General features: G+C 65.4%; 1 protein-coding gene across 1 annotated transcript; it reads left to right on the forward strand.

Annotated features, from left to right (window-relative positions):
- The first annotated feature begins 1,288 nt into the window (after window positions 1–1,288).
- On the forward strand, window positions 1,289–9,114 carry LOC135328611 (deleted in malignant brain tumors 1 protein-like). The gene is made up of 11 exons (XM_064513491.1): window positions 1,289–1,355; window positions 1,906–2,226; window positions 2,397–2,711; window positions 2,853–3,161; window positions 3,404–3,718; window positions 4,020–4,337; window positions 4,416–4,748; window positions 5,019–5,342; window positions 6,065–6,160; window positions 6,786–6,920; window positions 8,975–9,114. The coding sequence occupies exons 1-11, from the start codon at window positions 1,289–1,291 to the stop codon at window positions 9,112–9,114; spliced, it is 2,673 nt and encodes an 890-aa protein (XP_064369561.1).
- The last annotated feature ends 3,271 nt before the right edge of the window (window positions 9,115–12,385 follow it).

Here is a 12,385-nt window from a genome sequence, read left to right on the forward strand (position 1 = left end):
GTCAGCTTATCCAGGCCACCCTCCTGAGACATCAGCTCATCTCCTGAGCCTCACAACAGACCACCCTTGTGCTCGCTGTAGGCTCTCCTTCATTCCCTGCTGGCTGTGCTGCACTTAGGCAGATGCTGGGGAGGCAAAGCCCTACAAGTGACAACACCCATGCAGAGCAATGTTAACCTGGGGGATGTCCCCACTCCTACCCAAAATGTCCCCTTGACTAGCAGGCTCAAGGGAACCAACACCGGTCTCCCATATCCCTCAGATTTGTCCAAGAGCCCCTCAGTTGCTCTGGATTTGCTCCAGGTCTCTGTGGCACTGGCACTGCAAACAGATACTGATACACAGAAGCCTAGCATTATCATACTCTGAAATGCAGCTGGCTGAGCAGAAACAGAAGCAGGTGGTGAGATGCTGGGTGTTCAGCAGGCCCAGCAGATGCATGTGCCCTGACACAGAGCAGCACTCAGGCTGCTGCAGCTGCTTCCCCTTGGGGGCTGGTGTGCAGTGGGGGAACCACCTCCTTCCTGCCTCGGCACTGCATGCGGCAAGCGTGGCTATCATGGGGGCTGTGGGGCTGAGGGGCACAGGCCTGCAGGCAACTGGGCAGCACCTCCATCCACCCACAGGCTGCTGTGAGGTGCCCAGGCCCTCCTGCCAATGTGCCATGGAGCCTGGGGCTGGGCTTGACTTGGTGTCACCCTGGAGCTTTCTAGCCCAGAGCCAGCCCCAGTGCCTGCCCCATGTGGAGGGCTGCAGTGCGGAGGGACCTGGTGCCAGAGGTCAGCCCCACAGCAGCAAGGAGGCTGCAGCAGATGCTGCCCCCTGCAGAGGACGGTCCCTGTCAAGGAAGGGCTCTTTCTGGGTTCCCTGGCACAGTGTGACACACCCAGACCCATGCGGGATCAGGCATAGGGAGGGCCAGCACACCCTGCACCTGCTGCAGCACCCAGGCAGGGAGTCCTGCTCAGATCATCATCAGGCTCCCCACGGGGACAGCCAGGCAGGCACCCACCCACTGGTGGGGTGCGTGTGATGGCAGAAGTGGAGCCGAGAAACATATATGGGCATGCACGGGGATGGAGAAGGTTATTGGAGGCTGGGGCTCCGTCAGATGGGAGATAACCCTCCTGATAACATCTCAAAAGGTGCCTAATGCCGTTGATTGGCTGCCCTGGCAGCGAGGCCTGCGATTCTGCCTATATATTGCCCTCCCCATAGCGGGGGCCTCTGGTGGCCCAGGAGGCAAGCAGGAGCTGGGGACCGCAGCATTGGGCAGGAGGTGTTTGGGATGGCCACCATCAGCCAGCTCCTTGCCAGCGCACTGGGACTGCTGCTGTGCGTGCAGCTCTGCAGGGGTGAGTGCCTGCGGGCTCCCCGGGGCTGGAGCTGCCTGCCCTCACGCTGAGAGTGGGAGGCAGTCCTGGGGTTGGGGAGGCCACCGTGGAGCTGGGGTGGCCATCATGGGTCTGTGCGTGACCTGCTGGGTGGGCTTCTCAGAGGCACCAGTGGAGGCACACCACCTGGGCAGCCCCCAGGGGCCCACGGTGCCTGCACTGTGCTGGGGACAGGGTTTTTGCAGTGGGGCCGAACACTGAGCACATGTGGCAGGACATGTCCTCTGCTGTGTTCACCTTGCATTGGGTGCTGGACATTCAGGGTCTGGATATGGCCCTACCTTTCTTCACACCTGGTGTCCTGCAGTGCACCCAAGGCTTTTCCACCCACACAGCCATATGCCAGGGTCCAAAAGCCAGGCCCGCAGTGGGGAGTGGAGGCCATCAGGGCAGGGAACAGCTGTGGGACAGAGCTCCCTGGCCAGCCTGGCAGGGCATGCTACACCAGACAACACTGACACCATGCTGGGACTCCATGTCCTCCTTTATGGTCCCACATGGGCACCCACAGGCACTGGGGAGCTGCGACTGGTTGACGGAGGCAGCCGCTGCGCTGGCCGGGTGGAGGTGAAGCACGAGGGCCAGTGGGGCACCGTGTGCAGCTATGACTTCCTCTGGGATGTCCGTGGGGCCTCCGTGGTCTGCAGGCAGCTGGGATGTGGCACCGTGGCAAGGACTTCCCCATACATGCCGTTCGGGGCAGGTGCTGGCCGGATTTGGCTGCAACCTTTTCTATGTCGTGGCACTGAGACAGCACTCCACCACTGTCCCCACTACGGCTGGGGCCAGCACTACTGTGGCCATGACACAGATGTTGGGGTGACGTGCTCAGGTGAGGGATCAGGATACTCTGCCGGGGAGCAGACCCTTGGCTGCGTGCAGTTGGGAGATGGCATGGCTATGCACAGGGCCTCCCCACTGGGGCCTGCCCAGGCACAGATGGGGTACAAGAGTAGAGCTGGAGTGCAGCACCCTCATGCCCTGAGGGCACCTCTAATACAGATGCTGTGGAGCTCAGGCTGGTGAATGGAGGTGGTCCCTGTGCAGGCAGAGTGGAGGTGAAGCTGCGGGGCCAGTGGGGAACGGTGGCAGATGACGTATGGGACATGGAGGATGCCGAGGTGGTGTGTCAGCAGCTGGGCTGTGGCTCGGCCAAAAGCGCCCATGACTCGACCCGCTTTGGGAGAGGGTCTGGACCTATTCAACTGGCTCTTGTGGACTGTCGTGGGGATGAGTCTGCACTCTGGGAATGCACTGTCCCGGGATGGGGGCCATACCCTGGCCGCCATGACTGGGATGTTGGTGTGGTCTGCCAAGGTAAGAGCCATGGGGTCCCTCCAGGCTGCCTCGCACTCAGGCCCCGCTATGCCAGCACCAGGATTATGGGGGCAACCCACCTGCAAGCCCCCAGCGTGTTCCACAGACCCCCAAGAGACCCCAGACTCTCTCCTCCGGCAGGGTTTGTGCGGCTGGTCGGCGGGGACGGCGCCTGCTTGGGCCGCGTGGAGGTCAGGCAGGGCCGAGGCTGGGTCACCCTCTGCAAGGCCCACGTGGACCTCAACACCGCCCACGTCATCTGCAAGGAGCTGGGTTGCGGAGCAGCTCTGGCCATCACTGGGGCAGCACGCTTTGGGGCAGGAGCCGGGCCCATCTGGGACGGGGGCTTTGAGTGTGCAGGCAACGAATCCCTCCTGTCTGCCTGCGCCCGCAGGCTGCCCCATGGCCAGGGTTGCACGCACAACAGCGGCGCTGGCGTCATCTGCTCCCGTAAGAGAGCAGGGCGTGGGGCAGAAGCTGCAGCGGGAGGCGCGGGGAGACGGGCAGCAGGGACAGGGGTGCCCAGGGCAGGGACAGGGTAGGGAGGCTGTGGGCTGGCTTGTGGCAGCCCCCAGGGGTGCGGGAAGGCAGCGGGGTGTGGGAGGCAGAGGGCTGCCATGCCTGCATGCCCCCACCATTGCAGAGCAGGGGACATGAGGCCTTCATCTCCAGCACCCTTTTCTCCCTCCCAGCCTACACGGGCTTCAGGCTGGTGAACGGCAGCACAGAGTGCACAGGGCGGGTGGAGCTGGAGGCACGCGGCACCTGGGGCTCCCTCTGCGATGCCGGCTGGGACATGCCCGATGCCCAGGTGCTCTGCCACCACCTCGGCTGCGGCTTTGCCGCCTCCATGCCCCGTGGAGGGTATTTTGGGACAGGGAGCGGCCCGCTGTGGCAGGACACATTTCACTGCAGCGGGACCGAGTCCCACCTGGGAGAGTGCCCTGCCATGGCGCTGGGGATCCCTGCCTGCTCGCCGGACCACGCTGCTGCAGTCAATTGCTCAGGTGCGTGTGGGGCAGGTGGTGCCAGCCACAAGGGCTTCCTGGGGGGAGGGGACCCAGCACCCCAAAAAGGAAGGGTACCCCACTCCCCCTACTGCCACCAGGAGCTGTGGGGCACAGGGCCCATCTGGGGAAGCAGGGCCATGTCAGGGCAGGAGGAGGGCTGAGCCCAGGCATAGGGCAGCAGGCACATGGGCAGGACGAGGGCAGTGGGGCCATGCTGTCCCCCAGCATCCTGTGGGACTCCTTGGCACCCCACGGTCCCCACAGAGCCTCAGGACATCTCCCCTCTGTGCGGGGACAGGTGGCACTGAACCCCTGCGGCTGGTGGACGGGGAGAGCCGCTGTGACGGGCGCCTGGAGGTGGCCCTACGTGGGGCCTGGGGCCGAGTCCTGGCACAGCAGTGGGATGCCAGCAGTGCCAGCGTGGTGTGCCGGCAGCTCCGGTGCGGCACGGTGCAGAAGGCCTATGCTGCCCCAGTGCTGGGGCCAGGCTCGAGCCCCCTGGGGCTAAGCGGGCTCCGGTGTGTGGGCACGGAGGCTCGCCTGGCCCAGTGCAACTCCACGCTGCCCAGCGCTGTGCCGCCGGACCATGCCGAGGAAGCGGCAGTTGTGTGCTCGGGTGAGTGTGCCGGGAAGGGCCCCGGAACACTGTGGGGGCCCGAGCAGCTGCCCCAACCCAAGCTGTCTCTGGCTGCAGGGAGCCAGCGCGTGCGGCTGGTGAGTGGCCCTGGGCGCTGTGCTGGGAGAGTGGAGGTCTACGTGCAGGGGACCTGGAGCCGCGTCTGCGAGGACACCTGGGACCTGTGGGATGCCGCTGTCGTCTGCCACCAGTTGGGCTGCGGCGAGGTCCTGGCAGTGCCCGGCTCGGCCCGCTACGGCCGGGGCTCGGGGCCAGTGTGGCTGGGTGCTGGCGCCTGCTCCGGGGCCGAGGCGACACTCTGGGAATGCCCAGCCCCGGCACCAGCCCCAGCCCTGGCCCCGGGGCAGCGTGGCTGTAAGGAGGGTGCTGGTGCGGCAGCCATCTGCTCAGGTCAGCACCGCGCTCCACCAGGGCCAGGGCCAGCGGGGCTGTGGGACCGGTTGTGGCATCAGCCCTCCCGACCGGCCTCCCTGCCCACCTCCCCACACCCTGGGCAGTCCGGGGAGTGAGACGGCACCTTCGCCCCACTGCCCTGCCGTGTCCACTCCTTAGGATGCTTCTCATGGTGACCCGGGGAGGTGGGCGGAGTGGCCGGGACAGCAGGGGTGTCGCCCAGCCCCGCCTGAGCTGTGCCTACGCCCCCATGCTACCCCCTTGCAGAGCTCACAGCCCTGCGGCTGGCAGGCGGCAGCAGCTGCACCGGGCGCCTGGAGGTCTTCTACAACGGGACGTGGGGCAGTGTGTGCGCCAACGGCACCAGCCCTGCCACAGCCGCTGTGGTGTGCCAGCAGCTGGGCTGTGGGGCTGGGGGCCGGCTGTCACCTACACCCACAACCACACAGGGCTCAGGCCCCGCGTGGCTGGCCTGGGTACAGTGCGAGCTGGGGGCCGACTCCCTCTGGCACTGCCCCTCGGCACCCTGGCAGCTGCAGCCCTGTGACTCCCCTGGGGACACCCACATCTTGTGCGACGGGGAGCCTGGAGGTACCAGAGCAACTCCCACATCAGCCACGGCAACCAGCTGTCCAGATGGCACATCCTGCACAGGTAGCTCTGCCTGCACAGGGCAGCGCGGTGGCCCCAGGGATCCTCCAGCTCGGGGTGGTGCAGCCTCTCTGTCCCGCCAGCCACTCCCCTGCATCCCGCTGTGCGTCCACAGTGATGCAGCATGGGACATGGCCAGACTCCCTCCAGCCGTGCAGCTCGTGTCGGTGTCGTCGCAGGTGCTCACAGGACCCACACGGCAGGGGCTGGATCCATGCCAGTGCCCACCATGCTCTGTATCGTCCTGGGCACCCTGCTCTGCCTGGCCCTGGGGACCCTCGCTGTGCAGGCATGGCGTGCCATGGCTCAGCACAGAGGTGGGTTGTGCCGGTGGTCTCTGGGGCTGAAGCTACTAGGACGAGGAGTCAGGGCAGAGCCAGTCAGGGCTGGGGGCTGCTGATGGCTCTGGGGACTGCCTGGCCATGGGGCAGCCTGGCTGCACAGGCTGGGGGCAGGCGTGGCAGTGGAAGCCAGGAGGCCAGTGCTGAGCGAAGGCAGGACCCGGCGCAGCACAGAGGCCAGGCAGGGGCACCAGAGCTGCTCGGAGGATGGGGCAGAGCAGTGGGGCTGTGCCACAGGGTTATCAAGGTCACAGCTGGTGACCCCCACCATCCCATGTGCTGCTCCCACAGCCTGGGGTTATGGCTGCCCTTGCTTTCCAGGCCCTGGCAGAGCCACGGACGCAATCTCTGAGGCTGTCTATGAGGAGCTCGACTACACTCTGATGCCGGAGTACCAGGAGGTGCCCAGTGGCTCAGGTGCATGCACCCTGACTCCCGTGCTCAGGCCAGCCCAGCCCGGTGCCTCTTCCTGGGGAGGGAGGTCTCTGCACTGAGACCCCCACGCACCCATTGCTGCAGCAGCCGGGCTGAGAGCCCGGCCACGTGCTGACCATGGGAAGCTGCAGAGCAGGGCTGTATCCTGACCCCTCACAGTCCCCGCTGTGTGGCGAGGCTGTCCTGCCCAGGGTGCTGGCCAGCCTTTGAGGCTGGGAAGCCTCCCCTAATGCCCCATCGCGCAGGCTCGCCTTCAGATGGCTCAGTGACAAAGCTCTCGTATTACACCAGTGACAGCGTGGAGGCCAGCAGCCCCACGACAGCAGCAAGTACAGGGCTGGGGTGCAGAGCCGCAGCCCTCGCGCCGCAGCCGGTGCCAGCAGGGGACTCACATCGTGCCTGGGCAGCATGGCCACGTGGCGCTCAGTTATTTTCTGGGCCGGCACTCAAAGCTGGGGCCGCACCTCCTGGCTGCTGACTCCATCCGAGAGCTGGCATCCCAATGCAGCTGGCCCCCATGTCGGCACCCGCAGCTCCATGGCCAGTGGGGGCTGGCACTATACGACCCCTGCCCTGGAACTTCATTTCACTGCCCTGTCTGTCGCAGACACCCCTGCACTGCCCAGACACGACCCCTTGGACGGGTACGACGATGCCACGGCCGTACTGCACCTGGGAGAGGTCGCTGCTCCGGGGCCGAGCGAAAGCGATGGAGATGTCTCCGAGGTGGCAGCACTGGGAGGTAAGAGGTGCCGCAGCCCACACAGCAGCACTGCCCTTCCCAGCGCTGTGCCATCCCGCTGGGAGAGGCGGCTCCCCCGTGCTCTACCACGGTGGTGGGCAGTGCCTGGGCACAGGGGGAGCCCTGGCCCTGGCCTGGCAGCCGGGGGATGAAACGGCCCCTAGAGGCACCAGCCATGCTGTCCCCAGTGCGGAGTCCATCCTCGCTGAGCCACTTGGATCTGCCGGGAGCTGCGACAGATGCACCAGCCTCAGCACCCCGGGATGCGGGCTATGACGATGTTGGTGCCAGCGGCCCCGGGACATTGCTGTGAGGACGGCAGGGCCACACTGCAGCAGTCCCTGAGGACACGCGTGGTGCCATGGAGCTCTGCCCCCACGCAGCCACAGGTCAGCCACGGCAGGCATCGTCTGTCTCATTAACTGCCCACTTGGGCCGGCCAGAGACTATGGGCACCATGGAGATATGCCTCCATCATCCTTCCCACGCAGCCCTCCAGGCGCTGCCTGAGTTTGTCTGTGCTTCCACTGTGCATTTCTCTCTTTTCTATTAAATAAAAATACAAATAAAAGAATATTTGGAGCCTTGGCCCCAAGGTGAAGGCTTTGGGCACATTGCCGTATCACCAGGGGTGGCTGGGGCAGAAACGGAGCATGTCCTGCTCAGCGTGAGCCCTGTTGCACAGAGACAGGAACTCTCCTGCCGGCCTTGCACGGCTCCAGTTAATCACTGTTGCTGCTGTGGGTCTTTTGCCCACGCTATCCTACACGGGGATGTTGCCCTGCACAGGGCCCCAGCTACTGTGACCCACACCTGCCCCAGAGCAGCGCGGCACCAGCTTGACATTCACCACTGCTGGTGGTGCACACTGCCCATATCAGGGACTGCCATAGAGCGAGTGCTGCTCTGTGGAAAGAGCCAAGCATGGGCAGCGCCGCCCGATGCAGCAGTGGTGGAGCAGCTGGCAGGCTTCCTCTCCTCACTGGAGGTTTCCCTTGCTGTAAGGCAGGCCTGCAGCCCAAACACAAGGGCAGGACAACAGTGTGACAAGTGGAGATGTCTTGGAGGGAGGCTATGGTCTGCCTTCCTGCCTGCCAACAAGCAAAGCCCCCATCTGGGAGAGCAGGGCAGATGCTTTGTCTCCTTGATTGGAGGCATCACTGGGCACCAGTGAAAAGAGTCTGGCCCCATCCTCTTCACACACTCCCTTCACATAGTTATACTAATCAATAAAAATCCCCCCACTCAGGCTTCTCTTCTCCACCATGAACAGGCCCAGCTCTCTCAGCCTTTCCTCGCATGACACATGCTCTCGTCCCTTCAGCATCTTAGGAGCCCTTTGCTGCACTCGCTCCAGGAGCTCCATGTCTCTCTCATCTTGAGGAGCCCAGAACTGCACATAGCACTCCAGACGTGGCCTCCCCAGGGCTCAGTAGAGGCACAGGATCACCTCCCTCCACCTGCTGACAACACTCTGCCTAATGCAGCCCAGCATACCCTTGGCCTTCTTGGCCACAAGGGCACAGTACTGGCTCACGGTCAGCTTGTTGTCCACCAGGCCTCCCAGGTCCTTCTCTGCACGGCTGCTTTCCAGCAGGTCAGCCACCACCCTCTACTGCATGGACAGACACTCCTGCCCTGCCCAGGGACTACATCCTAGATGGGTACAATGATGCCGTGGCCACGCTGCACCCCGGAGCGGCCCCCGGTCAGGGGCCGAGCAAGGAAGGTCTCCGAGGCAGCAGGGCTGGGAGGTACGAGGCACCACAGCCTGCGTGGCAGTGCTGCTGTTCCCAGCACCGTGCCTTCCCATCAGGAGAGGCAGCTCCCCCATACTGTGGGGCTAACCACCCTGATCATCTCCCCACACCCTGAGCAGTCCTGGGCGGGGGGGGGGGGGGGGGAGAGCACCTTTGCCCCACTGCCTCGAGGTGTCCGCTCCTTGGGGTGCTTCTCTTAGTGCCCCAGGGAGGTGGGCGGAGTGGCCAGGACAGTGGGGGTGTCTGCCCACGCCCGCCTGAGCCGTGCACCTGCACCATGCTGCCCCCTTGCAGAGCTCACAGTCCTGCAGCTGGCGGGCGGCAGCAGCTGCACCGAGCGCCTGGAGGTCTTCCACAACGGGACGTGGGGCAGCGTGTGCGCCAACGTCACCAGCCTCGCCACAGCTGCTGTGGTGTGCCGGCAGTGGGGCTGAAGGGCCACAGGCCGGCTGGCATCTGCCCCCGCAGGCACACAGGGCTTGGGCCCCCGCATGGCTGGCCTGGGTGCAGTGTGGGCTGGGGACCGACTCCCTCTGGCACTGCCCCTCGGCACCCTGGCACCTGCAGCCCTGCGACTCCCTCGGGGATATTCACACCATGTGTGATGGGGAGCCTGGCGGCACCAGAGGGACTCCCACATCAGCCATGGCAACCAGCCGCCCAGATGGCACAGACGGCATAGGTACCTCTTCCCGCGCAGAGCAGCACGGTGGCCCCAGGGACCCTCCAGCTCCGACCAGCACAGCCCAGTGGAGGAGGAGCAGCTCTGGCAAGGAGATCCCAGCTGCCCGGGCACTGATACCCCTCGGCCTCATGCAGGGGTTGGCCCCCGGGCACAGGGGTGCCCTCCTTGGCCTCCCTGTCCCTCCTGCCACTCCTCTGCACCCCCCGTGCATCCACAGTGATGCAGCATGGGACAGGGTCCCCAGACTCCCTCCAGCTCTGCCGCATGTTGGTGTCGTCGCAGGTGCCCACAGGAGCCCCACAGCGGGTGCTGGGGCCATGCCAGTGCCCGTCATCTTCTGCATCATCCTGGGGACCCTACTCCGCCTGGCCCTGGGGGCCCTCGCCGTGCAGGCAAGGCGCGCCATGGCTCGGCACAGAGGTAGGTCATGTCGGGGGTCTCTGGGGCTGAAGCTACCAGGAGGAGGCGCCAGGGCAGAGGCTGTCTGGGCTGGGGGCTGCTGATGGTTCCTGGGACTGCCTGGCCACGGGGCGGCCCAGCTGCACAGGCTGTAGGTGGGTGTGGCAGTAGAGGCCAGGAGGCCAGTGCCGAGCAGGGGCAGGACCCAGGGCAGCACGAGGGTCAGGCAGGGGTGCCAGAGCCACTCAGAGGATGGGGCAGAGCAGTGGAGCTGGGCCACAGGGTTATTGCGGGCACAGCTGGTGACCCCCACCATCCCACATTCTGTGCCCACGGCCTGGGGTTACGGCTGCCCTTGCTTTCTAGGCCCTGGCAGAGCCACGGATGCAATCTCTGAGGCCGTCTATGAGGAGCTCGACTACACCCTGACACTGGAGTACCAGGAGGTGCCCAGTGTCTCAGGTGCATGCACCCTGGGACAGGAGCTTCAAGTGTTCAGGCAACGAATCTCTCCTGTCTGCCTGCACCCACAGACTGCCCCATGGCCAGGGCCGCACACTCAGCACCGATGCCAGTGTTGTCTGCTCTCATAAGAGCACGGAGCACGGGGAAAAGGCTGCAGAGGGAGGCACTGGGAGACGGGCAGTGGGGACAGGGGTGCCCTGGGCAGGGACGGGGCATGGAGGCTGTGGGCTGGCTTGTGGCACCCCCCAGGGGTGTGGGGAGGCAGAGGGATGCGGGAGGCAGAGGGCTGCAATGGCCTGGCAGGCCATGACTCCCAACAGCCCCTCCCTCGCCAGCCCGGCTCAGCCCAGTGCCTCTCCGTGGGGAGGGAGGTCCCTGTACTGAGGCCCCCACGCACCCGCTGCAGCAGCTGGGCTGGGAGCCCGGCCACGTGCAGGCCGTGGGGAGCTGCAGCGCAGAGGCATCTCCTGGCCCTCCACAGTCACCGCTGTGTGGCAAGGCTGTCCTGCCCAGGGTGCTGGCCAGGCCATGGGTCCAGGCAGCCTCCCCTAACGCCCCATCCTCCAGGCTCCCCGTCGGAGGGCTCAGTGATGAAGCTGCCATGTTGCACCGTCCACAATGTGGAGGCCACCAGCCCCGGGACAGCAGCAGGTACGGGGCCGGGGCGCAGGACCGTGCTGCCGTGTGCCCAGAGCTGCAGCCCTCTGAGGCAGCTGGTGCCAGCAGGGGCCTCACATGGTGCCTTGGCAGCATGGCCATGTGGCCCTCGGTTATTTTCTGGCCTGGCACTTGTGGCTGGGGACAAGTCTTGGGCTGCTGGCTCCATTCGAGAGCTGGCAGCCCCATGCAGCAGGCCCTAACATTGGCACCCCCAGTTCCACAGCCAGTGGGGGCTGGCACAACGCGGCCCCTGCCCCCGCCTTTGTTTCACTGACCATCTGTCGCAGACAACCCTGCCCAGGCATGACCTCCCAGATGGGTACAATGATGCCGCGGCCACGCTGCACCCTGGAGTGGCCCCTGCTCAGGGGCCGAGCAAGGAAGGTGTCTCTGAGGCAGCGGGGCTGGGAGGTAAGAGGCACCACAGCCTGCGTGGCAGTGCTGCTGTTCCCAGCACCGTGCCATCCCACCAGGAGAGGCAGCTTCCCCGCGCTGTGCCGCAGTGGTGGGCAGCGTGTGGGCATGGGGGGGATCCCCAGGCGGGTCCTGGCAGCCAGGGGATGAAACAGCCGCTACAGAAACTGGCCTTGCTGACCCCAGTGGGGAGCCCACCCTCGCTGAGCCACCTGGAGCTGCCGGGAGCTGTGACAAACGCCCTAGCCTCAGCGCCTGGGGACATGGGCTACGGCGACGTTGGCGTCAGCAGCCCCGGGACATCGCTGTGAGCACGATGGGGCCACGCTGCAGCAGTCCCTGGGTACGCACGTGGTGCCATGGGGCTCTGCCCCCACGCAGCCATGGCCCAGCCTCAGAGGGCGTTGGCTGCCTGATTGACCACCCACTCAGGCCTGCCAGGGCCTACGGGCACTGTGGAGATCTGCCTCCATCATCCCGCCAACACAGCCCTCTGGCCATGCCAGACTTTGTGTGTCCTTCCACTGTGCATTTCTCTCTTTTCTATTGTTCTCATGGCCGGGGCACAGGGCCATGCTGCCACGTGCCCGGAGGTGCAGCCCTCTGATGCAGCTGGTGGTCTCACGTGGTGCCTGGGCAGCATGGCCATGTGGCCCTCGGTTATTTTCTGGCCTGGCATTCATGGCTGAGGACTAGCCTCAGGGCTGCTGGCTCCATCCGAGAGCTGGCAGCCCCACACAGTGGGCCCCAACATCGGCAGCCCCAGGTCCATGGCCAGTGGGGGCTGGCACAACGCAACGCCTGCCCCAGCCTGGGTTTCACTGTCCTGTCTGTTGCAGACACCCCTGCACTGCTCTGGCACAACCCTCCCCAAACGGGTACGGTGATGCTGCGGCCGTGGTGTACTCAGGAGAGGCCACTGCTCCGGGACTGAGCAACGGAGATGTCTCCGAGCCGGCAGCACTGGGAGGTAAGAGGCGCCGCAGCCCACACAGCAGCGCTGCTGTTCCCAGCACCGTGCTGTCTGGCCGGGAGAGGTGGCTCCCCCATGCACTTCCGCGGCAGTGTGCAGTGCCTGGGCA

Source organism: Dromaius novaehollandiae, chromosome 5 (genome assembly GCF_036370855.1).
Source record: "Dromaius novaehollandiae isolate bDroNov1 chromosome 5, bDroNov1.hap1, whole genome shotgun sequence".
Lineage (NCBI taxonomy): Eukaryota > Metazoa > Chordata > Aves > Casuariiformes > Dromaiidae > Dromaius > Dromaius novaehollandiae.